Consider the following 24,705-nt stretch of genomic DNA (forward strand, 5'->3'; position numbering starts at 1 on the left):
CTCCGTTCCCCCGCCGCGGCTCAATTTCAGTTTCAGAAACTGAGCCTGTCACCGGCAACTTGGTCTATGCGGCTCTGGCCGACCACTTCCTTGATTGTGCTCCCAGCTCTGGGAGTGTCCTGCGCAGACGCAGTCGAGATTTTCTTGTACTGTGCCTGTGCAGGACGCTGCCGGCACCGAGAGCGCGAATAAGGGCCGTGCAGGCGCAGTGGCTGGCTACAGGCTCAGTTGCCGAAACTCCGGGAGGATCGTAAAGTACCAGCACTGGCACAGGGTGACTGCAGGGGGCCGGTAGAAGCCCCAGGTAAGTAAAACTGCCTTCTTTTTTTTTTTTTTAGTACACTTAAATATTCCTTTAAAGGAAGCCTGTAAGCTTAAAGGAAACCCGAGACCAGAAAAAAATGTAAAAAATTATACATATCTGGGATTTCCTCCAGTCCCCTCCAGGATGATCGGTCCGTCGCTGCCTTCCTTTGCTGCCTGGATCTTCCAGGAGGCCCGGTAATGCCGCCAGTTGGGGCATACTGCACATGCATGGCCTGGTCACATCACACTCCCGTCGCTGAGAGAGTTCTGCGCCTGCATAGTACTACTGCACAGGCACTAAAAGCACCTGGCGATGGGCGTCTGTTGGGGGAGCGTGTGCGGTTGGGCCCCGCATGTGCAGTACGCCCCGACTGGTGGCATTACCGGGCCTCCTGGAAGATCCAGGCGGTAAAGGAAGGCAGCGAGGGACTGATCAGCCTGAAGGAGGCTGGAGGAAGCCCCAGGTATGTCAGTATAATGTTTATATTTTTGGTGGTCTCAGGTTTCCTTTAAGCTTAAAGGGAATCTGAAGTGAAAATACACTTATGAAATAATGATTAGTATGTGTAGTACAGCTAAGAAATAGAACATTAGTAGCAAAGAAATAAGTCATATATTGTTTCCGGTATAGGAAGAGTTAAGAATCTTCAGTTGTTATCTATGCCAAGGGCTTCTCTGAGCTCCACGACCAAATTGGTCATTGATTTCTGGAGCACTTTACATCTAAGGATCAGTGACAGACAGCTTCAGATTAGGTTCAGTGAGAAGAGAAGTTCAAAGGGTCATTAGCTCTGCAAACCACACTATGTATTTTAAACTATTAAGGTGGCCACACACCATACAATTTGTTAAAAATCTCTTCAATTTAAGAATTGCAATCAATTTTTCTGACTGATTGTAACATTTCAAAAATATGACCAATGTACCACATACAAATGTTTAATTTTTCCCCAATTATGATAAAAATGATTGGAGACTGACAAAATTGCTAGGGTGTGTATATTAATAAATTGACAATCTAACACACACCATACAATCTTTAGAAAGATTGAAGAAAAATATCTGGCATTCCGGACCTATACAAATAGAAGAAAATGGGAAATCCGATCAGATTTTTCAGTCAAATGAAAAAAAAGCTTTCGATTTTTTCGGGAGATCCAATCATTTTTATCGAATTGTCGTAAAATCGGATAATTTTATTGTATCTTGTGTGGCCACTTTAAGACAGAGCAAACTGCAAATATGACAATACTAACATGATGGCTTGGCGTTGCCCGGGTATGTATTTGGCGGGTGTTGGCTCCGCCCACTTTTTTTTAATCCTGACCCACAATTACAAAATTACTCAATGACCAAGTTTGTGAGCTTTGCGGTCTTTGGCATCAATAATTTGCATTGAAATAAAACAAATCTGATTGGCTGTGGCTCCACCCCAATTTGAATTTGAATTTGAACCCCAGTCACCCAATGATCAACGGTAGCAGGTTTGAGGCCTGTGCCATTAACAGTGCAAAAATGGCAGCAATTAAATATTCACCTTGAAAATCAATAGGTGATTTTTAATTGGCTTTTGTAGGCTCCACCCATTTTTCTAAATATTAATTCCAGTCACCCAGTGACCAACTGTGCAAAGTTTGAGAACCCTGCCATTAAAGGTGTAAGAATCGCTGCTGTTTACATTTTCCCAAAGAAATTTGTCTCTGCCCCCTTTTTGGTTATGGGGATAAAAAGTATTTCACACAGTATTCCAGGTACTGTACTGTGTGTGCCAAATTTCATACGAAGCCATTGTTGTGTGATTGAGTAACAACCATCCAAACTTTTGCATTTATATTATTAGTAAGATTTATGCAGTGTTATAAAATATGCTGTATAACTGAAAGTAAAAATATGAGACTCATTTCTTTGCTACTAATGTTCTACTAAATATCCGTACTATACATGCAATTCATTATATCATAAGGTTTTTTTTGCTTCAGTGTCTCTTTAAAGGGGAACTGAAGAGAGAGGTATATGGAGGCTGTCATGTTTATTTCCTTTTAATCAATACCAGTTGCCTGGCAGCCCTACTGGTCTATTTCTCTGCAGTAGTATCTGATTAAAACCAGAAACAAGCATGCAGCTAGTCTTGTCAGATCAGACTTATAAGTCTGAACCACTGAAACACCTGATCTGCTGCATGCTTGTTCAGGAGCTATGGCTAATAGTATTAGAGGCAGAGGATCAGCAGGGCTGCCAGGCAACTGGTATTGTCCAAAAGGAAATAAACATGACAGCCTCCATATACCTCTCTCTTCAGTTCCCCTTTAAGCTTTCCTTTAAGCTTGGATGGTCCAAAGGTTTCCTGATCCATCGTGAAGCCCACCTCTGCTGTGCAGGATCCCACCAAACATGTCCAGCAATAGCTTGCCAAACATGTTCCCATGGCTGTGCTCCCCTCTGTGAACAAGTGCTACCTTACTGCCCATGTGAGGGTACAGATTATTAAAATTGGATGCGTGTACCAGATTTTAGCCAAACCTACTTGCTTATGCCATGAACAAAAAGAAGGTCCCAGGCAGCGGCGGTGGGGGTCGAGGAGGGCACAGAAAGCCTTGGGATTATCCTGAGGCTTCTCACTATGTGGATAAGTATTATATCTATCATTTTATATAATGCCTTCAGCTTTAACATTAAAGGATACCCGAGGTGACATGTGACATGAGATAGACATGGGTATGTACAGTGCCAAGCACACAAATAACTAGGCTGTGTTCCTTTTTTTCTTTCTCTGCCTGAAAGAGTTAAATCAGGTATGTAAGTGGCAGTTCCTGTCAGGACTGAGTCAGACTACAGTGTGACCCTCACTGATAAGAAATTACAACTCTAAAACACTTTCCTAGCAGAAAATGGCTTCTGAGAGCAGGGAAGAGATAAAAAGGGTAAATGGTTCATAGATTTTAGCTCTGGCAAACTTCAATGGATGTGTCATTAAGCAAAAACAATAATAAAAAAAATATTTAAATATAAAATAAAACTGTGGAATATCCTAAGAAGTCATTTTTAAGAACTAGGATAGATGCAATTGTTTATTTCATTTGTTTATTTTCACATCGGGTGTCCTTTAAAGTGGTCTGAAACTCCGACATAACGTTCAATAAAAATGTGTTTTCCTGCTTTTTATTACTCATACAGTTACCATATTTGCTTTTGTGTACAAGTAATATTGCCTGTTTACAAATTACAAGTTTCCAAAGTACAGTTTATCTGCTCTGAAAGCTGCCATTGCATTATATTCAAGCTGCTTTTTATTATATATTAAAATCTTCTAGTGATCTGTTCTGAACTGTGTGAATTCTAGAGGCAGAGAGAGCTTGTTTTCATTTGTTACATAAAATGTAACAACTGAGGAATGTAAAACAAAAGATACTGTTATCAACCCTTCGGATCGGGTCCTAAGCTGAAGAAGCTTTCCATGGCAGGACAAAGTGCTGTGTTTAACTGTTTTAATGCTCTTCTGCTATATTTTTGTTTTTGTGATAGTAGATTTAAAGCTGTAAGGAAATGCTGAGTTTCAGACCACTTTAAGGTCCCTTACACACTATCACACCACACCAAGGGCTTGATCTACTAAACCGTGATAACTCATATCACGGCCGTTTATGCACGCGTTTTCGCGAGATCGTGAATTTCGTGCGCAATCATGAATTTTCGCACAAAAACGATTGCAAAAACGCCCGTGATATGAGTTATCATGGTTTAGTGAATCAAGGCCCAAGTGTGCAATTAGCCTAAAGTATCACTGTAGTGTCATAGAGCAGAATGCAGTACATTATCCAGGATACTCACTTTTACTATATTTTTCCTTGTTTCAGCATCAGAAACACTTCCTATATCTACATATTGCCATAGATTGGTATTTAGCCCTGTCCTCCCAGTGATGCCTAGCCTAGGCTGTTTAGCTATGCGGAACACTCCACTAATAGCATTCTGGGAGACCTGGTATTATTTGTGCCGGCTTTGGAACTCTCAGTAAACAAACATTCCGTACAGATGACCTGACAGGATCAAAGATGTTGCCACCTGTGATAAATTTCCGAATGTAAATCGGGGATTTAATAATTTATAAAGGAATATTGTGAAAAAATAAGCAATTTTAGTGATTACATTATTTTCACTATAGATTCTCGTTAAGGGTCTGGCTGTGACCTCCTCCGTTTCCACACACAAGCATTTGGAAGTGGAATTTCAGTCTATTGAAATCAATAGGCTGCTTTTGATTCACGTATGTGTATGAGGAGGGGGGGATATGCAACCTGTTGCAATTATTCACACATCACATCCAAATCCCTATTACCGTGGCATGGCAGGGGATTTGGATGCAGCTCCACATTAGCATTAGTTCAAACTCCTAACCCTAACTTACAAAGCTCTCCACAATCTCTCTCCCCGGTACCTATCCTCACTAATCTCCAGATACAAACCCAATCGCAATCTCAGATTGGCACACAATCTTCTGTTGTCCTCCTCTAGAATCACCTCCTCACATTCACTCTTACAAGACTTCGCACGCGCTTCACCCCTGCTCTGGAATGCCCTCCCACAACACATCCGTCACTCGCCAACCTTTGTTACTTTTAAACGCTCTCTAAAAACTCATTTGTTCCGACAAGCATATGGGCTACCTTAGGCAACTTCCCTTTGTCCTAAGACCAAATTGCACTCCTACTAGGTATCCTAAAACACACTGCCTTTATATATTTTACCGTATACTACTCCTCCTCTTCTTCCCTACCCCCCCCCCCCCCCCCATTCCCTTTAGATTGTAAGCTCACAAGGGCAGGACTCTCTCCCCCTTTTGTGTCTTGGAAATCATTATACATTTTATTCATTATGTTATTTTTATCTTCTGTATTTTGTATTCTGTATGCTGTATCATTTTTTGTATTTTGTCACTAATTATGTATCTTGTATATTAGTGTACACCATTGTCTGTATTATTATGTACCCCATGTTTGTTTCTTACTTTGTACAGCGCCACGGAATATGTTGGCACTTTATAAATCAATAATAATAATGAGTGTTGCATCTGTCTCGGAGACAGACACCAGCACTAAACCAAATCCATTTCCAAGGCTCCCTAAAGGCTCCAAAAACAGGGATTAGTAATCAAATGCACCTCCTCTTTGAAACTAGTCTTGCCTGCTTAGGATAGCTGTTCCTCCTGTTACTTAATGCTGAAGGCAGCCCTGGATTTACCTCACATGAGCCTATCGGCACAGATGTCTTGGCACCCTAGACTCCGCCCTCCATGAACCTACAAACACCCACCGAACTGCACCACAAGTGTGCTGGCTGGCCAAGCTTTCACTTCTCCCTTACTTCCCTTGCCCGTCGTAAGTAGCTAGAGGTGCCCCCTAGTACTACAGTATGTTGCCCCCGAATGAAGGGAGAGCTCGTCAGTGGAATGCCGAGAGCCGAGTGAGCAACCTCTCACTCACTCGGACTCTGCATAGGGAAGGAAGGAGGGAGGCACTAGAGGAGCAGAGTCAGCCGCCTTTCCATCAACAGGCCCCTGTAGGCACATGCCTACGGGGCCTTATGGTAAATGTGGCCCTGGCTGAAGTTAAGCACCAAAATACACCATCTGACTTCCCATCCCTTGCCTAACACACTTTCTAAACCCTACCGGATATTTTTCAAACAAATACTGTATATTCTTGCATATAAGACTACTTTTTGACCCTTGAAAATCTTCTGAAAAGTCAGGGGTCGCCGTATAAGCCGGGTGTCATTGATGCCGGGTGATACGCCCCATCCTGTTACCGCCTCTCAGATCTCGCTGCTGAGGACTGTAGTGAAACAGAGCAGGCGCACATGTGCGAGATCTGAGAGGCAGAGAAGGAGGTAAATAGGATACAAGGGCGGGCCGGACGGGTAAAAGACCCATGTTTATAGGCTCAGTGCGATCTATTCTTCCATACCCCTCTGATAAACAGGGAGGCAAGGAGAGCTGACTAATCCGATTAGGAAGAGGGAGAGTTGACCAATCCAACCAGTCAGTCGCCTATATACTGTTATACACTGGGTACCACATACAGGACAGCACCAGTATCTGTTCATACACAGCACCCGTATATGATGTTTTTTTATTTTTATTTGGTGTGCGTTGGAAGAGGGGTAGTCTTATACGGCGAGTATATCCCAAATGCTATATTTTAACTGGAAATGTTGGGGTGTCATCTTATACACCCAGTTGTCTCGTACGCCGGAATATAAGGTAATGAAATAATAAAGCAAAAGGAAAGGATTTATTTTTGCAGGTTTTAACCAATACATTGATGAGGGTATCAGAAGGGTCGAAATGCTTTATTTTATGGGCAGGAAATTGTGAGATTGCTGAGCTAGAGTGATGGTCAAAAAGAGTTAATGTCTTTCCACAGTGGAAGCAGATGGACAGGATCAGGAGATCTTCTCTGTGCCGCTGGGGAAGCAACTCCTTCTATCTTGGCAGAGAAGAGCTACAGGAGCCAACCAGCCAGGTATTTTTTAATATAGTTATTGAAAAAAGCTCAGACATGCATTGTGGATTGCTAACAAACGTACATTTGCTGTCAAAGGCTTACAAATATGAAGGTAAACTAGGGATTTAACATATGGGATTACTGTTTATGTGCTTTTATGGAAGGTGGGGGATGAAAACTGTTTTTAATAGCAAATCAGTAATATTTGCCAGCTTTTGATTAACGCCGGGTTGAAAGTTCTTAATAAAATGACTCATTTAATAGCTAAGACTTGTGTGGCTAACAAGTCGCTGCTCTCTGCTTCCTGTTTTTGCTATAATTTGAAGCTCAAACCTCAAGCTTTTATAAACGTATTTTAGACAACACCTTTAATATCCGTTGACAGATTTATGGATTTGTCCTCTTGCTAATGAGCCCAGCACACTGGAACCCTCTAGGCTCATGTCTATGGTGCCTAGTTCTAAATCTGGCCCTGCTTGGCCATCTGCAGACACTCATACCTCCACCCTGGGAGCTTTGTTACCATTCAATGGCACGGTTTGCTCTGTACTATTACTGTTTTTCTCCCAAAATACCCAACCTATATTTTATTGAGTTTTGTTTTTCCTCCTTTATGTCTTCCTTAAGCCACTTGCTGATAATTGCTTGCGTGTTATTTATGAACATTTACATTCCAAACTGTTAACAGTTCAAGCAACAGCATCACTAAGCCCCCAAAAAACTTTCTTCATGGAGTTCTTATGATGTCAACATTTTACTGCTCCTTTAGGCATTCCTCAAAGGGCTTTCCAGATTTTGAAGCATTGTTTTAATGGATCACTGTTCCACCAGGCTGTGCCTCCATTCTTCATCCAGGCTTTTCTTTTTTCCACCTATGGGCAAACCAGTCTATGATGTTGTTGAGCTATCACGGTGGTCCATCCAGAAGGAGAACAAGTCAATGCAGGAGTGAAACAAGAGGCAAATCTCTCCTTCTCTAGAGATCTTCGACCATCTCCCTGAAGGCCAAGACGTGATTATTCCCTTATCCAAGCTAGATGGAGACAGAATGTTTGTGCTTCTCAAATGATAAATCTGGAAGCTCAAAGAATTTGTTTTTTCCCACTTTGACCTCTCTCACCGCATTTTTCATAGTCTCAGAAGTAAAGTAGTATAAAAATGGGTCAAGCACTGTATTGAAGCAAGCTATTAGTAACGTTGCATGGTAGGCTTCGTTGAGAGAACAGGTCTTGTTGGACCACTGATAAAGAAGCAAAATGATGTGATAGGGAAGGAAACAGAGCAGGAATATGGATATGTTGGCAGTCAACATTCTCACGACTTTCACCTTGTTGATTATACCGTCTTTAACCACCTGACTGTGTCCCATTGCCCTCAACAAGGCCACAGAGCTAAAGGTTATGATACCGGCTGGGACCAAGAAACCACTGATAACAGCTCCAATGGTTGGGCCCAGCTTAGTAACAAATGGTGGTTGGCCGTGGAGGCAGCTATTGTTATTTTGATTTTCGTTACTAAGACTTGGCAAAAACGACACAAGACAGGCACATATATTGAAGAGCCACACTCCAACACACACCCATCCTGCATGCTGACGTAGTCGTCTGGAGCGGAGTGGGTAACAAACCGCCAAACACCTGTCAAAGGCAATGCAGGCTAGTAAGAAGATACTCCCATACATGTTGAGGAGAAGGAAGGCACCAGTCACCTGACACAGCCATCTCTCTCGAGTAGATGAAGCAGCTTCTGCTGGCAATGTGTAACCATAGATCCTCAGAGGAAGAGTGAAGATCAATAAGAGGTCGGCGAAGGCAAGGTTCTTCATGTAGATGGTGATGGCTGAGTGTGGAAGATGGAACAAGAAGTAGAGGGCAATGCAGTTGAAGATTAAACCCAGTACAGTAACGACAGAGTACCCAGACAGGTATACTTCTTGCCTGATCTCCGAGCAGTTGATGTTGCTAGACATCCCTGAAGCGATCACCTTCTCACAGACTAAAAAAAATGGCCAAGTCCTCCTTCTTCTGGAGTCAAACCTGCAAGTAATAAAAAAGTCATAAGTACAATCCAACCTAAATGTTAACCATATGAACAAACTATATAATATACAGGATCTATTTTAGGACAGAGTGATATACAGATCTGTGTAAATAAATATATCTTTTTTTCTTCTGAAAAATGTTTTAAATTGACTCTAAACTTTATTCCCATCCTTTAACGACTTCCCTTCTAAGGGGGTTTTCCCCTTATGGACCAGAGCAATTACCTTTCAGCACTCCTCCCATTAATTTGCCAATAACTTTATAGACACTTTTCACAACAAAATGATCTACAGTACTGTATATCTTGTTTTTTTTTCGCCACCAATTAAGCTTTCTTTTGGTGGTATGTTTTGCTAAGAATTATTTTATTCCAAATGCATTTTAACAGGAAAAATAAGGGGAAAAAATAAAATAAAAATAAATCTTGTTTTTTTTTTCACCACCAATTAAGCTTTCTTTGGGTAGTATGTTTTGCTACGAATTATTGTATTCTAAATGCATTTTAATAGGAAAAATAAGGAAAAAATAAAATAAAAATAAAACGTGCTGCTGTGGATAAAATCCAAGCATTTAATTTGCCCATTTGTCCTGGTTATTACAATGTTTAACTACTTTTGGACCTCGCTAATAGAAATCTACTCCCTGTTTTGATGGATATCTGGCTGCCAGGGCGTAGATTTCAATTCACCGCCGCTGCACGCATCCGCCAATTCCGTCGCTCCCGCCGATCTCGCCACTGAATTCCCGCCATCACCCGTTGCAGCATACTCGCTGTGCCTGTTTCTATGACAGCAGAGCCCTGTGAGCGGGTCAGGAGCAGCTTTCATTGGCTCCTGACCCTGTCTTTCAGTGTAAGCAACTCCCAATGGCTTACATTGAAAGACAGGGTAAGGAGCCAATAAAAGCAACTCCTGACCGGTTCACAGGAACTCTGCCGTCATAGAGATGGCAGAGTGGGTGGCCCAGGTTCCCGATGTGTGGTAATGACGGCGGGTATGTGGGGTGATTCGTCGGGATTCCGCTGTTTCTGTATCAACGGTCTCTGGTCCTTAAAGGGGCAGATACCACTGGTACTTAAGTGGTTAAAATATGTCCCTAGTACATAGTATGGTGACAATATTTTATTTGGAAATAAAGGTGCATTTTTTCAATTTTTTGTCCATCTCTAATTACAAGCTTATATTTACAAAAATAACAGTAATATACCCTTGTGACATACATATTAAAAAAGTTCAGTCCCTAACGTAACTATTTATGTATTTTTTTAATTTCTTTATTTAATATATGCATATATTTTATTTTGGTAACTATGGGAGAGTGTGGGAGTTAAGGGGTTCGTTTTGATGGGGAATGTGTGTATGTTTTATTAAATGAATATATGTAGCTGTAATTTTACTATTTGGCCACTAGATGTCCCTACACTTTTATTCCCTCTTGTGTACTGAACAGTACACAGAGGAAGTTAGGTGGGTACGTTTCTGTTTCTCTTTCATCAATGACCACGGATCATTGATCATAGGCACTCAAATCAATAATTGGGAACTGAGTTCCCATGCACTGTTCTCTGGGTTACCGGGCAGCGAAGAGAATGCGCAGGGGCACGTGAGAAGGAGCAAGCGGAAGCTTGCACAGCGGCGATCGCGGTGGAAGGCGTATATCTACGCCACTGTGTGGTAACTGAAGTCCTGCAGGGTGTAGATATACCGCCACTGGATGACATATATTTCTTACCATCAAATATTATTCTAAAATAAAATGAATGATTATAGAAAGGTTATAGAAAGGTCAAATGTGGATTGAATGATACAACAACAACTTTTGCTTATGAATTTGTATGTGATAGGTGTAACTAGCGGTGTGGCTGGGCGTGGCCACAGGTGTGGCAGAGGCGTGTCTTAAACTGTCCCTCTTTCTTTACTCAAAAAGTTTGGCGGTATGGTTACACGTGGGATTAAACACCCAATGCAAGTAACGTCCATGTATGAAGTTGCATGAAATTTTTCGGCCCGATTAATTATTTCCAGCATGTCCGATTTGAGAATCGATCAATTTTATGCACAGTTTTATGACCGATTTCTGTTTGTTGCTATGGAAATCAGGTAAACTGAGAACCAATGTTATTCAATTGCTTAGTGCACACTTGATAAAATCAGACAGCAGTGAAGAACTGCACACATCTTCTTTATCTATTACATTATTTTCTATGATAAAACGTACATGTTTTCACACATACAGGCACACATGGGCCCATATGCAATTGCAGATCAGTGAATAATGGCGCACAGCGCCTATGCATAAAAATGGCGCAGAATTAAAAAGATACGCATATCGCTATTTATCGTTAGTACTGCATAATAAGGGCACACAGGGAAAAAAGAAGAAAAACCGCACACAATAACGTTATTTATCAATAGTGACGTTCATATGCCAAACAGCAGACGTTATTGTGCACAGTAATGTTATTTATCAATAGCGTCCTACATACAGAATGTTTGTGCTTCTCAAATGATAAATATGGAAGCTCAAAGAATTTGTTTTTTCCCACCTTGACCTCTCTCACCGCATTTTTCATAGTCTCAGAAGTAAAGTAGTATAAAAATGGGTCGAGCACTGTATTGAAGCAAGCTATTAGTAACGTTGCATGGTAGGCTTCGTTGAGAGAACAGGTCTTGTTGGACCACTGATAAAGAAGCAAAATGATGTGATAGGGAAGGAAACAGAGCAGGAATATGGATATGTTGGCAGTAATCAACATTCTCACGACTTTCACCTTGTTGATTATACCCTCTTTAACCACCTGACTGTGTCCCATTACCCTCAACAAGGCCACAGAGCTAAAGGTTATGATACCGGCTGGGACCAAGAAACCACTAATAACAGCTCCAATGGCTTAGTAACAAATGGTGGTTGGCCGTGGAGGCAGCTATTGTTATTTTGATTTTCGTTACTAAGACTTGGCAAAAATGACACAAGACAGGCACATTTATTGAAGAGCCACACTCCAACACACACCCAGCCTGACGTTATTTAGCAATAGCGCCCTACATAAGCCAAATTGCAGAAGTTATTTAACTGCAAAACAGTGAATGGATTTAATGTAACACTTTCAAGGTTAGGGTTAGGCACCACCAGGGGAGATTTAGGGTTAGGCACCACCAGGAGGGTGCTTAGGGTTAGGTGCGAGGTGGTTAGGGTTAGGCACCACCAGGGGGGTGCTTAGGATAAGGTGCAAGGTGGTTAGGGTTAGGCACCACCAGGGGGGTGCTTAGGGTTAGGTGCGAGGTGGTTAGGGTTAGGCACCACCAGGGGGGTGCTTAGGGTTAGGTGCGAGGTGGTTAGGGTTAGGCACCACCAGGGGGGTGCTTAGGGTTAGGTGCGAGGTGGTTAGGGTTAGGCACCACCAGGGGGGTGCTTAGGGTTAGGTGCGAGGTGGTTAGGGTTAGGCACCACCAGGAGGGTGCTTAGGGTTAGGTGCGAGGTGGTTAGGGTTAGGCACCACCAGGGGGGTGCTTAGGGTTACGTGCGAGGTGGTTAGGGTTAGGCACCACCAGGGGGGTGCTTAGGGTAAGGTGCGAGGTGGTTAGGGTTAGGCACCACCAGGGGGGTGCTTAGGGTTAGGTGCGAGGTGGTTAGGGTTAGGCACCACCAGGGGGGTGCTTAGGGTTAGGTGCGAGGTGGTTAGGGTTAGGCACCACCAGGGGGGTGCTTAGGGTTAGGTGCGAGGTGGTTAGGGTTAGGCACCACCAGCGGCCAGGGGATCTTAGGGATAGGTACAATGAGGGTTCTGTGTGTTAACGCTACATAGCGATAAGGCTTTAACGTTAAATAGTGATAAGCGTCAAACGGACTATCGGCAACACCGTGCGCCATTATTCGCAGGCGCCATTTTCAGATGGATCCATGCAATTGACCTTTTCACCTGAGTTTTCCCCTAGGTGATGTTTTCACAACTTGTCATAAAATGCCTTTTAAGCCACCAACAAGCAAGAAAATACTCAAAATAAATTTAAAAGTACTTTTCCCCTGACAAATAGGTTCTTTTTCAATTGTAAAATGCTAAAAAAAATAGTTTAAAGAGAAGATGAAAATTATCTCCTAGGCGATAACTCAGGTGAAAAAGTCAATTGCATATGGGCCATGGTTTGCAGAAAACGCACACAGGAAATTATGACAGATGAGTGTGCTCCCTGCCTCAGCTTATTACACTCACTCTGTCCATCTCTGATGGAGCAGAACTGGCTCTGCAGACTTTCCCAGCATCACTACAGTACAGAGCACTTGGGGAGGGGTAGAGAGGTTGGGGGCTGTATACAAGAGCCTGCTGCACACTGAATATGGACTGTCTACAAATCTTTGTAGCTAAGCAGATGCAGTCATTAGAATAATTGTGCAGAGAGCAGGATGTTTTTTCTCTCCATGCCCTTAGTTGCCAATCTCTCAGGACAGGGAAAATAAACTTCTCCCCCAATGGGCCCCCCTGCGGCTTTTGAGCCCCCCCTGCGGCTGCATCCCTTGCAGGGTCTATTGTTACGCCTCTGGGAAGACATCTGGCCACCACTGACCTATGTAGGGCTGTAACCGTTACATGTGTAACCGTGCCTGACTTTCAGTGAGAGATCAGCACTGGTTTTTGTACCTATTGAATAGGAGTTCCATTGTGAACACTTTCCGAGCAGAAGGGAGTGCAGTACACTTCCTAGGCCTGGCGGGGCTGCAGGTGTTCTGGTTGGGCTCCTCTGGTAGATGTGTGCTTTCCCATTTATCAGCTGGCTTCTCACCACAGATGGCCTGAGAGCGTCACAGTGATTTATTTATAGCATTGCAGATGTCCACAACAAAAAACAGCAGCTGGGTGTCTACACAGTAGTCACCCCCAAGCCCCACCCCCCACACACACTTGTCACGCCACAAAATGTACAAGTTTACTGTTTTTACATATTGCTTAGAATTTCTCTCATACATTGCTTAAAGAGAATCTGAAGTGGAATGAATTTTGGGGGAAAAAAACACATAGGTCAGCAGATCTAATTATTACAAATCCATTGTGCCTATTATCGCTGCTCCGCAGCCTCCTGTTCGTCCGCAAATACATTTTGAAAATTCCCTCCTTCCTGGATGGCAGCGACCTCAGAAGAGTTTCTGGGTCACGGCATTTCGTTCTGTGCAGCCGCACGCACACACCACATGTCCTAACACACCACCCTGCTCCTTTTTAGAATTGTGCACAAAGCTAGTGAGGGATGGTTGCCCGTACTAGTGCGCACGTGCACGCATGCGCAGTCTTACGATCTGTGCCTGGCATGCGTTGCAGTCGCTGGCTAGTGCACATTAGATTATCGGAATAAATTAGAAGGGGCGGAGATGGGGATTAGGCAGAGATAGGCGGTGATTGGTATTGCAAGAGGCAGAGCTACGGGGAACAGCTCTGCCTTTTCCGAGTGAGTCGGAGAGAAAAGGCTGTTTCTGGGGACGGGCTCAGGGACTCATTTTGCCAAAGGAATACAGCAGAACATAATGTGAGTAACTAATACATAAGATTAAAGCTTAAAAAAAGAAAAAAAAATGGCTTCAGATTCTCTTTAAAGAGGAACTGCAGTAAAAAAATACAAAAAAAAAACCCCGTAATTAATAAAATTGCTTATTTCTTTTTACAATATCTCATCTCACTAATATTATAAATGCGAAATTTTGGCTGTTTGGATGTTTGTTACGCAATCACACTACAATGGCTGAACGGATTTGAATGAAATTTGGCACACACACAGTACATTACCTGGAAAAACATATAGGATACTTTTTATCCCCATAACCAAAAAGTGGGCGGAGACAAATACAAATTCCACTGGGAAAATGTAAACTGCAGCCATTCTTACATTGCTGGCAGGGTCAGGGGTTTAACAATAGGAGTCGCAGCATGAGGGGAAAGTCATGGCCACACACCGTCGGGGAGGGGGGACGGTTCCCCCCCCCCCTCACCTCGGGCTCTCCACTCTGCGCTCCCCTCCAGCATCAATAAGTGACTGTGCAGGTGGCGGGCAGTGGCAGATACACATACTTTCCTGCGTTTCACCACAGATGTACCTTTCTCTAGTGTCTGACACTACTTCCTGTATAAACAGGAAGTAACGTGAGACACTAGAGCGAGGAACATCCGTGGTGGGACATAGGAAGGTATGTGTATCTGCCACTGCCCGCCACCTGCACAGTCACTTATTGATGCTGGGGGAGCGCCCGAGGGGGGGGGCACAACCCCTCCCCACCCCCCTCCCCACTGATGTGTGCCCATGGCTTTCCCCTCATGCTGCGACCCCTCCAGCCCCTCAAAACAGCCCTGAGTGGGCCCAGGGGGGGGGGTGTCAGAATTTCTGCAGGGGGGCCTGGTGGGCCATAGTTACGCCTCTGGGCAGGGTTTGCACAGTTGGTTACTGGGTGACTGGTATTACTACTCAGAAAAGTGGGCGGAGCCTACAAAAGCCAATCAAATACACCTATTGCTTTATAAGGGGAATATTTACATTGCTGCCATTCTTGCACTGTTAATGGCACAAGCCTCAAATCTGGTACAGTTGGTCATTGGGTGACTGGGGTTCAAATGAAGAAAAGGGGGTGGAGCCACAAACAGTCAATCAGATTTGTTTCATTTCAATGCAAATTATTGATGCCAAAAACCACAAAGCTCACAAACTTGGTCTTTGAGTAATTGTGTGTTAATTTTAGAAAAAGTGGGCACATCCAACACCAGCCAAATACATACCCGGGAAACGCCGGGCTATCAGCTATTTTATTTATAAATTACATTCTGAAATTTACCATGGGTGGTGGTATCTTTAGTCCTGCCGGGTGTGGAATGTTTGTATACTGAGAGCTCTATGCACACACGATGATGCTTGCTTGGCTGTCGGAAACAGACATTATTTCCCACAATGCAACGAGGTTCATAGACACTAAACTGTCAGGGCCATGGTCCTGACATCACACTGTGGGAGGAGTTTTACCACAATATCAGCCATATCAGCCTTTACAGAGGAAAATATTTCTCATGGGAAAGGGGGTATCAGCTACTGATTGGGAGTAAGTTCAATCCTGGGTTAAAGTTCCTCTTTAAAGGGAAACTTAATTGAAAAAAAGCAGTTAAAGTGGTCCTGAATTTTTGCACAGGGCAAAAGGAAAACATAGAAATGCACCCTGTATGTATTTTGAGAGTTTAGCCTGTCTAATTCTCCCTCATCTGTGACTATTCACAACCTTAATTTGATCTCTCAACCGTCTCAGCTGGCTGCCTTGGCAAAGCAGCTAATTTGTAAACAAAGGATGTTAACTCTATGTCTGCTTCTGTGACACACCACAGATTTATTGCGGAATTTTTATCAGCTGTAACAAATAATTTTTTTCTTTAAAGGTTTTTAATGCTGTTACTTATCTTTTAGAGCTGAGAGGAAGTTCTGAGTTCAGACCCGCTTTAACTTCAGCCCGGTTCACATTATCTTTTGCTAGCGGATCCGGCCGTACGGTTCCGTGGTCCGTTCCGCTGAACGGACAAAAAAATGCCGCAGGACCTAATTTCCCGGACCGAACGGAAACGGAAGGATTTTTAGTACAATAGGAACCTATGCAAAACGGACATTTTACAGCACACTGACTGTAAAAACGGACCGTTTTCCAAGATCCAGATGACCGGATACGTACGGCTAGTTACGCAAAAAAACGCAGATGTGAACAGGGCCTTACCTGGGGCTTCTTCCAGCCCCCTGCAGTCTTCCTGTGCCCTCGCTGTCATTCCACGACCCTCCAAACAACTGCATCGGCCCTCTGCAAGCTGGCCAGTCACAGCCAGTCACAGGTTACTGCGCATGCGCGCACCTCCTGATCGCTCTGCGCATGCACAGTAGCAATCTGCACGTAATGTGCAAGCACTGATTGCTCCTGTACTCTGGAGCGCCACGAGGAGGCGTGTGGCCCAGAGCAATGCATACAGCTGACCAGAGGATCGTGGAATGAACTTGTGAATGGATCGTAACGTTTTACATAGGATTAGTTTGCATCTGTGCTGATCTCCCGTTCCGTTTTCCTGCTTGTGTGAACAGGGCTTACTCTGCGTCAGCAGGACTAGCTGCATGTTCAGTTAGACGTTCGCTGGCCCAGCACCTCACTGTAACCAACACACAGCGCTCTCCCACGCAGCACCGCACTGTAACAAACAAGACATTCAAGCGACCAGTAAAAACCTCAAGCATAACAACACTGACAATCCGTTATGAGAAACAACTCATAGCGGTAGAGAAAAAGGAAATACGAGGCATTTATGTAACACTGGTCTGCAGCCTCTGAGCTCATTACTGTGCTAGGCTCACAAAACGCTTATAGAGAAACTGTAGTGAAAATAATGTAATGAAGAACATTGCTTATTGTTTGAACAGTATTTATTTATAGATTATTTAGTCCATGTTTGCCAATTGTGAAATATTTCCTCTCCCATATTTACTTCCTGAAATGTATGACAGGCGGGAACACTGGAAGGTGATCTCTGTGGAATGTTTGTTTACTGAGCGTTCTAAAGCCAGTGGAAAAGATCCTTCACAATGCTCTGTGGGAAGAGAATTCCACATAATAAACAGCCTAGGCTGAGCCAAGTGTTTCTGCTGGTGAAACCAGGATATTTAAAGGACTTCCGAGGTGCGCACCCGTGCATGTGCAGAAGTTTTACGGGTGGCCAGCAGGACAGCAGGGAGCACCGGAGCAGAAGACATTTAGATTGCTTTTTATTTTCACCGTAAAAGTGGGTGAATAATTTACTGCGTTCCACTATATGTCGTTACTGAATATAGCTTAAAGGGGCACTACAGCGAAAAACTGTAAAATTTTAAATATGTGCAAACATATACAAATAAGAAGTACATTTTTTCCAGAGTAAAATGAGCCATAAATGACTTTTCTCCTATGTTGCTGTCACTTACAGTAGATAGTAGAAATCTGACAGAAGCAACAGGTTTTGGACTAGTCCAACTCTTCATAGGAGATTCTCAGCAAGGCTTTTATTCTTTATAAAGATATTCCCTAAAAAGGATTTAAACAATGATGCTGGCCAGCTTCCCTGCTCGCTACACAGTTTTTTGGCAGCTGGACAGAGCAACTGCCATTCACTAAGTGCTTCTGAAAATAAATCCCTGAGAATCCCCTATAAAGAGCTGGACTAGTCCAAAATCTGTTGCTTCTGTCAGATTTCTAGTACCTACTGTAAGTGACAGCAACATAGGAGAAAAGTAATTTATGGCTCATTTTACTCACTTTGTGTATGTTTGCACATATTTTAAATTTTACAGTTTTTCACTGTAGTGCCCCTTTAATGAAAAATATGGATTATTTTTTTTATATTTTCACTTTAGAAATAATTAAGTCAGTGTTTGCCCATAGATGAAATATTTCCTCACTCTGATTTAGGCGGCTGGTAGCACACTTGGTGAAGCGCAGCTGTCTGCGATTCGCAGTGCATTTTTTAAAGTCGCACAGCATGTTTTTTTTTCCCACACACTGAGATTGATTCACAAAACGGTGCTAACTGTTAGCACGCTGTGAAAAAGTGCTTTGAGCGAAATTTCGTGTGATAACGGTTTTCGCGTGGACAAATTCGCATTCGCGCTTTACTGTGAATTTTTCGTGCGTTAAACGGTCACATTCGCACAATAAATTTGCGTTATCGCACGAACAATAATGCGCATAAATTTTGCATTAACGCGTGAACGTGAATTTAAATAGTTTTTTACGCGAAAACACGGTAAAACGCACAAAAAAACATGCTGACAGCCGTGCTAACAGCCGTGCTAACAGCCGTGCTAACAGTTAGCACCATTTTGTGAATCAAGCCCACTGTATGTAAATTGCATACATTGCTTACCTTTGGAGCTGCAAAAATGCATGTGTTATTTTGCTCTTTCAAGGAGACCCCACAAGTTAGAAGCCACCTACATGTCTACATGTCTGGTCTGTCTGTTCTACATCCTGTCTGTGCTATTTCCATTCACAGACACTCATTGAGTTTATAAACTGCTCAGCTTACTGTACTTACAGGTAACAGAGATGGTCCTAAAATGCTACCAATCTTCCTGGGCTGGATTTACCATAAGGCACTGTAGGCAATTGCCTACAGGCGCCTTATGTGGCAGAGGAAGCTCCCCTTCCTTCCCGAATGTCCCCTCTCTCAGCAGAGCCGGAGACTAGTGTGGTGGGCGGTGTGGGTATTGCATCCTCCCTGCACCGCATCAGCTGTGCACTCTGGCCACACACACTGCCATTTGCCACTTGCTCTTCTCATCTTGATTGGAGGTGGGCGTGAGGCAATGTAAGGTGGTGATTTAGTTGTGTGTAGCCCCCGAAAATGTGTAGCCCCACCTCCGACTGTGTTTAGCCTGGTTTGTATGGTATCTAACGCCAAATATATATAATTATTATTATTTTTTTAATTATTATTAAACAGGGGGTCTTGTCCAAGATTTGGCTGAGTAGGCCCAATCCTATAATTACACTGTTGCTAGGTTCATGAACATTTAGCTCTTTATGTGATATAAAAAAGTAAGGGCTGGGATTGGGGTGTGGCCTGAGATGAGGGGCGGAGTTCTACAAGCTCCTGAAGTGTAAATCCGGCCCTGATCCTACCTGAAAATTGGGAACTCATTATGGGCAGCTGCAGCAATTTGAAAGGCAGAATCTGAAGGTGTTAAAGTAAAACGGGATTAGGCCATGGTCTGTCCACAAAACGTGATGTATCCCCAAAACATAAATAAGCAGATTGTCCCCCCAAATCATAATTTAGTGGTGTGGCACCTGTAAATAAAAATAAGGTATAAGGACACCATACTCACCTTCCAGCTCACGTATTCTGCAGCCTTCCCATATTTACCAGTGACTCTCCTATGCACCAGTCCGGACTATAAAGTAGCAAAAAATGATGCGGCAGCAGCACATATAACTCCGCCTCAGCTCTGTACTCTGGCCTCAAACACAGGCCCCCAATATTTAGCCCTTGTGCCACCACTGGTCCTCCTTCCCATTCACTAAGGCCTGATCCCACCATGCAGTCTCTGAGCCATCACCTCATATGTGTGTATATTAGCAAAGTTCTTCCGGAGAAAAAGTCTTGTACTTTGAGGAATGGTCTGGATAAGGTGTAAATTTACTGTGCCATTTAGAACTTACCATAACCGGTCAGTGAATGAAGTATACATGAAGATCTCTGACTCTATCTTGTTTTTTAATTTGTTTAATAATCTCTATTGGTTCCTTCAGAATGATCAGATTGAGTGACACTCTAGACATGGATGTCATATGTTCGGGGAGATCACTCTATAAACTTTGATTGGAGATATCCTTTCTCTTTTTTTCAAAATGTAAACCCGGGTGGTTACAGGAGATAGTATAAAAGTCCATCAGATCATGTTATATAATTCCAACCACATCTAAAGGACCAGGATTTATTCTCCACTGGCGCACGGAAGGGGTTGTTCCGGGTGTCTGGAACCACCCCCTTGCACCTAGACCGGAAGTGCCTCCGGAATCTGAGCAGCGGCAGCCACTGAATGTAATAGTGCAGCTGCCGCTTGCTCATGTGTGTGCGCAGTAGGGGGGCCCGGGGCCCGCTAGCCGTGTGGGGAGGGGAGCGCTGTCACCCTCCCTATTGAGGGACCCCCCAGCCAGATATGCTGCTTCTTCCCCGCAGCCCCGCAGTCTCCCGGAGGCAGATCAGGGCTACGGCAAGATGGCTGCCGAAGCCCTGCTCTGGAGACTGTGTCTCCAGTACAGGGCTTCGGGAGCCATCTTGCCGTAGCCCTGCACTCTGCCTGTCAGCGCGGGAGATGTGCTGCAGGAGGATCATCGGGGAGCTGGTGCCAGATGCCAGGAGAGGAGAAGACTTCTGTCAGGTAAGTGATTTGTTTTTTTTTCACAGGTGCATTTTTTATCTAGTTTCTGCTGCCCACATTACGATTTTCAGGTGTCTGCTGCCCACATTACGATTTTCAGGTGTCTGCTGCCCACATTACGATTTTCTGGTCACTGCTGCCCACATTGCGATTTTCAGGTGTCTGCTGCCCATATTACGACTTTCAGGTGTCTGCTGCCCATATTATGATTTTCTGGTCACTGCTGCCCACATTGCGATTTTCAGGTGTCTGCTGCCCACATTACGATTTTCTGGTCTCTGCTGCCCACATTGCGATTTTCAGGTGTCTGCTGCCCACATTACGATTTTCAGGTGTCTGCTGCCCACATTACGATTTTCTGGTCACTGCTGCCCACATTGCGATTTTTAGTTGTCTGCTGCCCACATTATGATTTTCAGGTGTCTGCTGCCCACATTGCGATTTTCAGGTGTCTGCTGCCCACATTACGATTTTCAGGTGTCTGCTGCCCACATTACGATTTTCATGTGACTACTGCCCACATAACGATTTTCTGGTCACTGCTGCCCACATTGCGATTTTCAGGTGTCTGCTGCCCACATTACGATTTTCATGTGACTGCTGCCCACATTACGATTTTCTGGTCACTGCTGCCCACATTACGATTTTCTGGTCACTGCTGCCCACATTGCGATTTTCAGGTGTCTGCTGCCCACATTACGATTTTCAGGTGACTGCTGCCCACATTGCGATTTTCAGGTGTCTGCTGCCCACATTGCGATTTTCAGGTGTCTGCTGCCCACATTACGATTTTCTGGTCACTGCTGCCCACATTACGATTTTCTGGTCACTGCTGCCCACATTGCGATTTTCTGATGACTGCTGCCCACATTGCGATTTTCAGGTGTCTGCTGCCCACATTGCGATTTTTAGGTGTCTGCTGCCCACATTACGATTTTCTGGTCACTGCTGCCCACACATTGCGATTTTCTGGTGACTGCTGCCCACTTTACGATTATTTTCTGATGACTGCTGGCTGCTGCCCACATTACGATTATTTTCTGATGGTTGCTGCCCACATTACGATTATATATATACACTGGCTGTATGCAGGGGGAACTGGCTATATACACTGGCTATATACACTGGCTATATGCAGGGGGATCTGGCTATATACACTGGCTATATGCAGGGGGAGGCATCTGGCTACATACAGTGGGTATATGGGTATATACAGGGGGGGGGGGATCTCTGGGTATATATACAGGGAATCTGACTATATACACTGGCTATATATACAAGGGGGATCTGGCGAAATACAAGGGGGAATGTACTGAACGGGGAGTTATCTGGCTATATACTATAAATGGGGATCATGTGGTTACTTATCCTAACTGGGGGGGGCCTCATCTGGCTACCTGTGTGATAAATGGGGGTCATCTGGTCACCTATACTAAAGAGGGGTGGGGTAATTTCGTTATCCATAATAAAGGGGGGTTATCTGGCTACTTAATCACTGCCACATTATATATATTTTGGCGAAATGCTACTGCATCATGTGTATTTTGTAGGGAAACACTGCACATTGTGTGTATTTTGTGGAGAAATGCTGTGCATCATGTGGATTTTGTGGGCAAACGCATGCGCGGTAGTGTGCGGCTTGCCAAAAGAGACCTATCAGGAACCCCCCCCTTGAAAATCCTGGATTTGCCCCTGTTCTCCTCACTCCAGATTATGGGTTGACTATCTAAAGTTCTCCTGAGCTGAAGATCATTGGAAAACAAACACTCTGGCAAAGCTGGATTTCAGGAGCACATTTGCTTGTTCACGAACAGTTCATCAGCAACCCTATTTATAATGCCGGAGCTGAATAGTGTAATGTGCCTCTGACACTGAGGGCCTGGGTTCAGATCTTGGAAGCGGGAAAAAAGGGCGCAGGCAGCTAGTGGACAAAAAGGGCGCCGCCATTCACTCTCATAATAAATAACGTTTAATGGACGCCAAGCAGGAAAAAAGGGCGCCGTAGCTAATTAATGATTTACAAACGGCGCCAACGGCGCCCGGAGATTTTTAATGATTTATAACTGTGCTTGTGGTGATTTACGTTTATAAAATGCACCCGTGCCGAATAACGTTTATAAAAATACTAAACATATTTATCTTATTTAACTAATTAAAACATTATTTAAAGTTTTATCCCTTACTGTTTGTAAAACATTATTATTCACAAAATAAAGCGATCAGTACGTAATGTAAATTGCAATATATTTTTTTTGCACTGCCACAATTAGTAAAACATTATTATCCACATATTAAAGCGATCAGTAAGGGGGGTCTTAGGTTTAGGCACCACCAGGGGGGTCTTAGGGTTAGGCACCACCAGGGGGGTCTTAGGGTTAGGCACCACCAGGGGGGTCTTAGGTTTAGGCACCACCAGGGGGGTCTTAGGTTTAGGCACCACCAGGGGGTCTTAGGTTTAGGCACCACCAGGGGGGTCTTAGGGTTAGGCACCACCAGGGGGGTCTTAGGGTTAGGCACCACCAGGGGGGTCTTAGGTTTAGGCACCACCAGGGGGGTCTTAGGTTTAGGCACCACCAGGGGGGTCTTAGGTTTAGGCACCACCAGGGGGGTCTTAGGTTTAGGCACCACCAGGGGGGTCTTAGGTTTAGGCACCACCAGGGGGGTCTTAGGTTTAGGCACCACCAGGGGGGTCTTAGGGTTAGGCACCACCAGGGGGATCTTAGGGTTAGGCACCACCAGGGGGGGTCTTAGGTTTAGGCACCACCAGGGGGGTCTAGGGGTTAGGGATAGGTACAGGGAGGGTTCTGTGTGAGAGTAGGCTTAGGTATAGTTTTAGTAAAATTTTAGTAATACTTACTAATGTTTTACAACACTTACGAACGTAGTTATATTTATATCATCGTTATAAAGAATATTTTCAGATTTTATTATAAGAACAAAGCATAAATGAAGGTTATTCACAATAATATATAATTATAACAATTAAACATATATTATCGTTTTTTTAATAAACGTAATTATAAGTTTCACTTTTGAAACAGGGAAGATTAACGTTTTCACAATTGACGATTTCATAAACATTAGTTAATGATTTATAATTTTGTAAAACATTATTTGTAAACGAAATATAGCACACTATTTTTATAAACGCTATTAATGATTAATTATCGTTTACACCCCGCGCCCTTTTTGTCCGGGCGCCCTTTTTGTACGTACGCTCAGATCTTGGCTCTGCCTGCTCAGTAAGCCAGCACCTATTCAGTAGGAGAGTCTACCTAACACTGCTACTGCCCATAGAGCGTGTCCTAGTGGCTGCAGCTCTGGCACTTTGAGTCCGCCAGGCGAAAAGCGCGATATAAATGTTCTGTGAGTGTGTTGTTATAATCCAAAATGGTAAGCAAGTGAAGTTTGTCAAATAATCTTTCTCCTCATTCGTTTAGTTGACGCCGACTCCTTGTGACCTTATGAACTTTAGCATGCCAGATGCGTCTGTCAATCCCTGCTTATTTCAGCTGTTGCATAGGCATGTTCATAGCTTCACATTATGTTGTCTATCCACCTTAGCCTCTGCCCTCCTCTTTTTTTCTTTTGCCCTCAATGTTTCCAAGCATCAAGGATTTCTGAAAAATATCCAGTCTTCTCATTGTGTGACCAAAGTCCTTGAGTTTTAACAGTAGTATCAGACCTTCTAGTGAACTCTCTGGTCTTATTTCTTAAAGTATTGACTGGTTAGATCTTCTGGCAGTCCAGGGAACTCTCAGTAGCTTTCTCCACACCCACAATTCAAAAGCATTAATTTTTATATGCATGATCTTATTTATAGTTAAACTTTCACAGCCATATGTCACTACTGAGACGACCATCACCTTTGGGGCAAAGTGACATCTCTATCTTTTAGTGTTTTGTCCATATTTGCCAAAACACCATTTTTTGTCCATATTT

General features: G+C 43.6%; 1 protein-coding gene and 1 pseudogene across 1 annotated transcript; both read right to left on the bottom strand.

Annotated features, from left to right (window-relative positions):
* Positions 1-7,605: 7,605 nt before the first annotated feature.
* On the bottom strand, positions 7,606-8,778 carry LOC137560936 (lysophosphatidic acid receptor 6-like). Its single transcript, XM_068272125.1, has one exon. The coding sequence runs from the start codon at positions 8,776-8,778 to the stop codon at positions 7,843-7,845; it is 936 nt and encodes a 311-aa protein (XP_068128226.1). The 3' UTR covers positions 7,606-7,842.
* Positions 8,779-8,839: 61 nt separating this feature from the next.
* LOC137562073 (cysteinyl leukotriene receptor 2-like) lies at positions 8,840-16,628 on the bottom strand (annotated as a pseudogene).
* Positions 16,629-24,705: the final 8,077 nt, after the last annotated feature.

The sequence above is a fragment of the Hyperolius riggenbachi genome, chromosome 3 (assembly GCF_040937935.1).
Source record: "Hyperolius riggenbachi isolate aHypRig1 chromosome 3, aHypRig1.pri, whole genome shotgun sequence".
In the NCBI taxonomy this organism is placed as follows: domain Eukaryota; kingdom Metazoa; phylum Chordata; class Amphibia; order Anura; family Hyperoliidae; genus Hyperolius; species Hyperolius riggenbachi.

Coding starts and splice junctions, on each gene's coding strand:
- LOC137560936 (XM_068272125.1), bottom strand. CDS start 8,778: ATGTCTAGCAACATCAACTGCTCGGAGATCAGGCAAGAAGTATACCTG.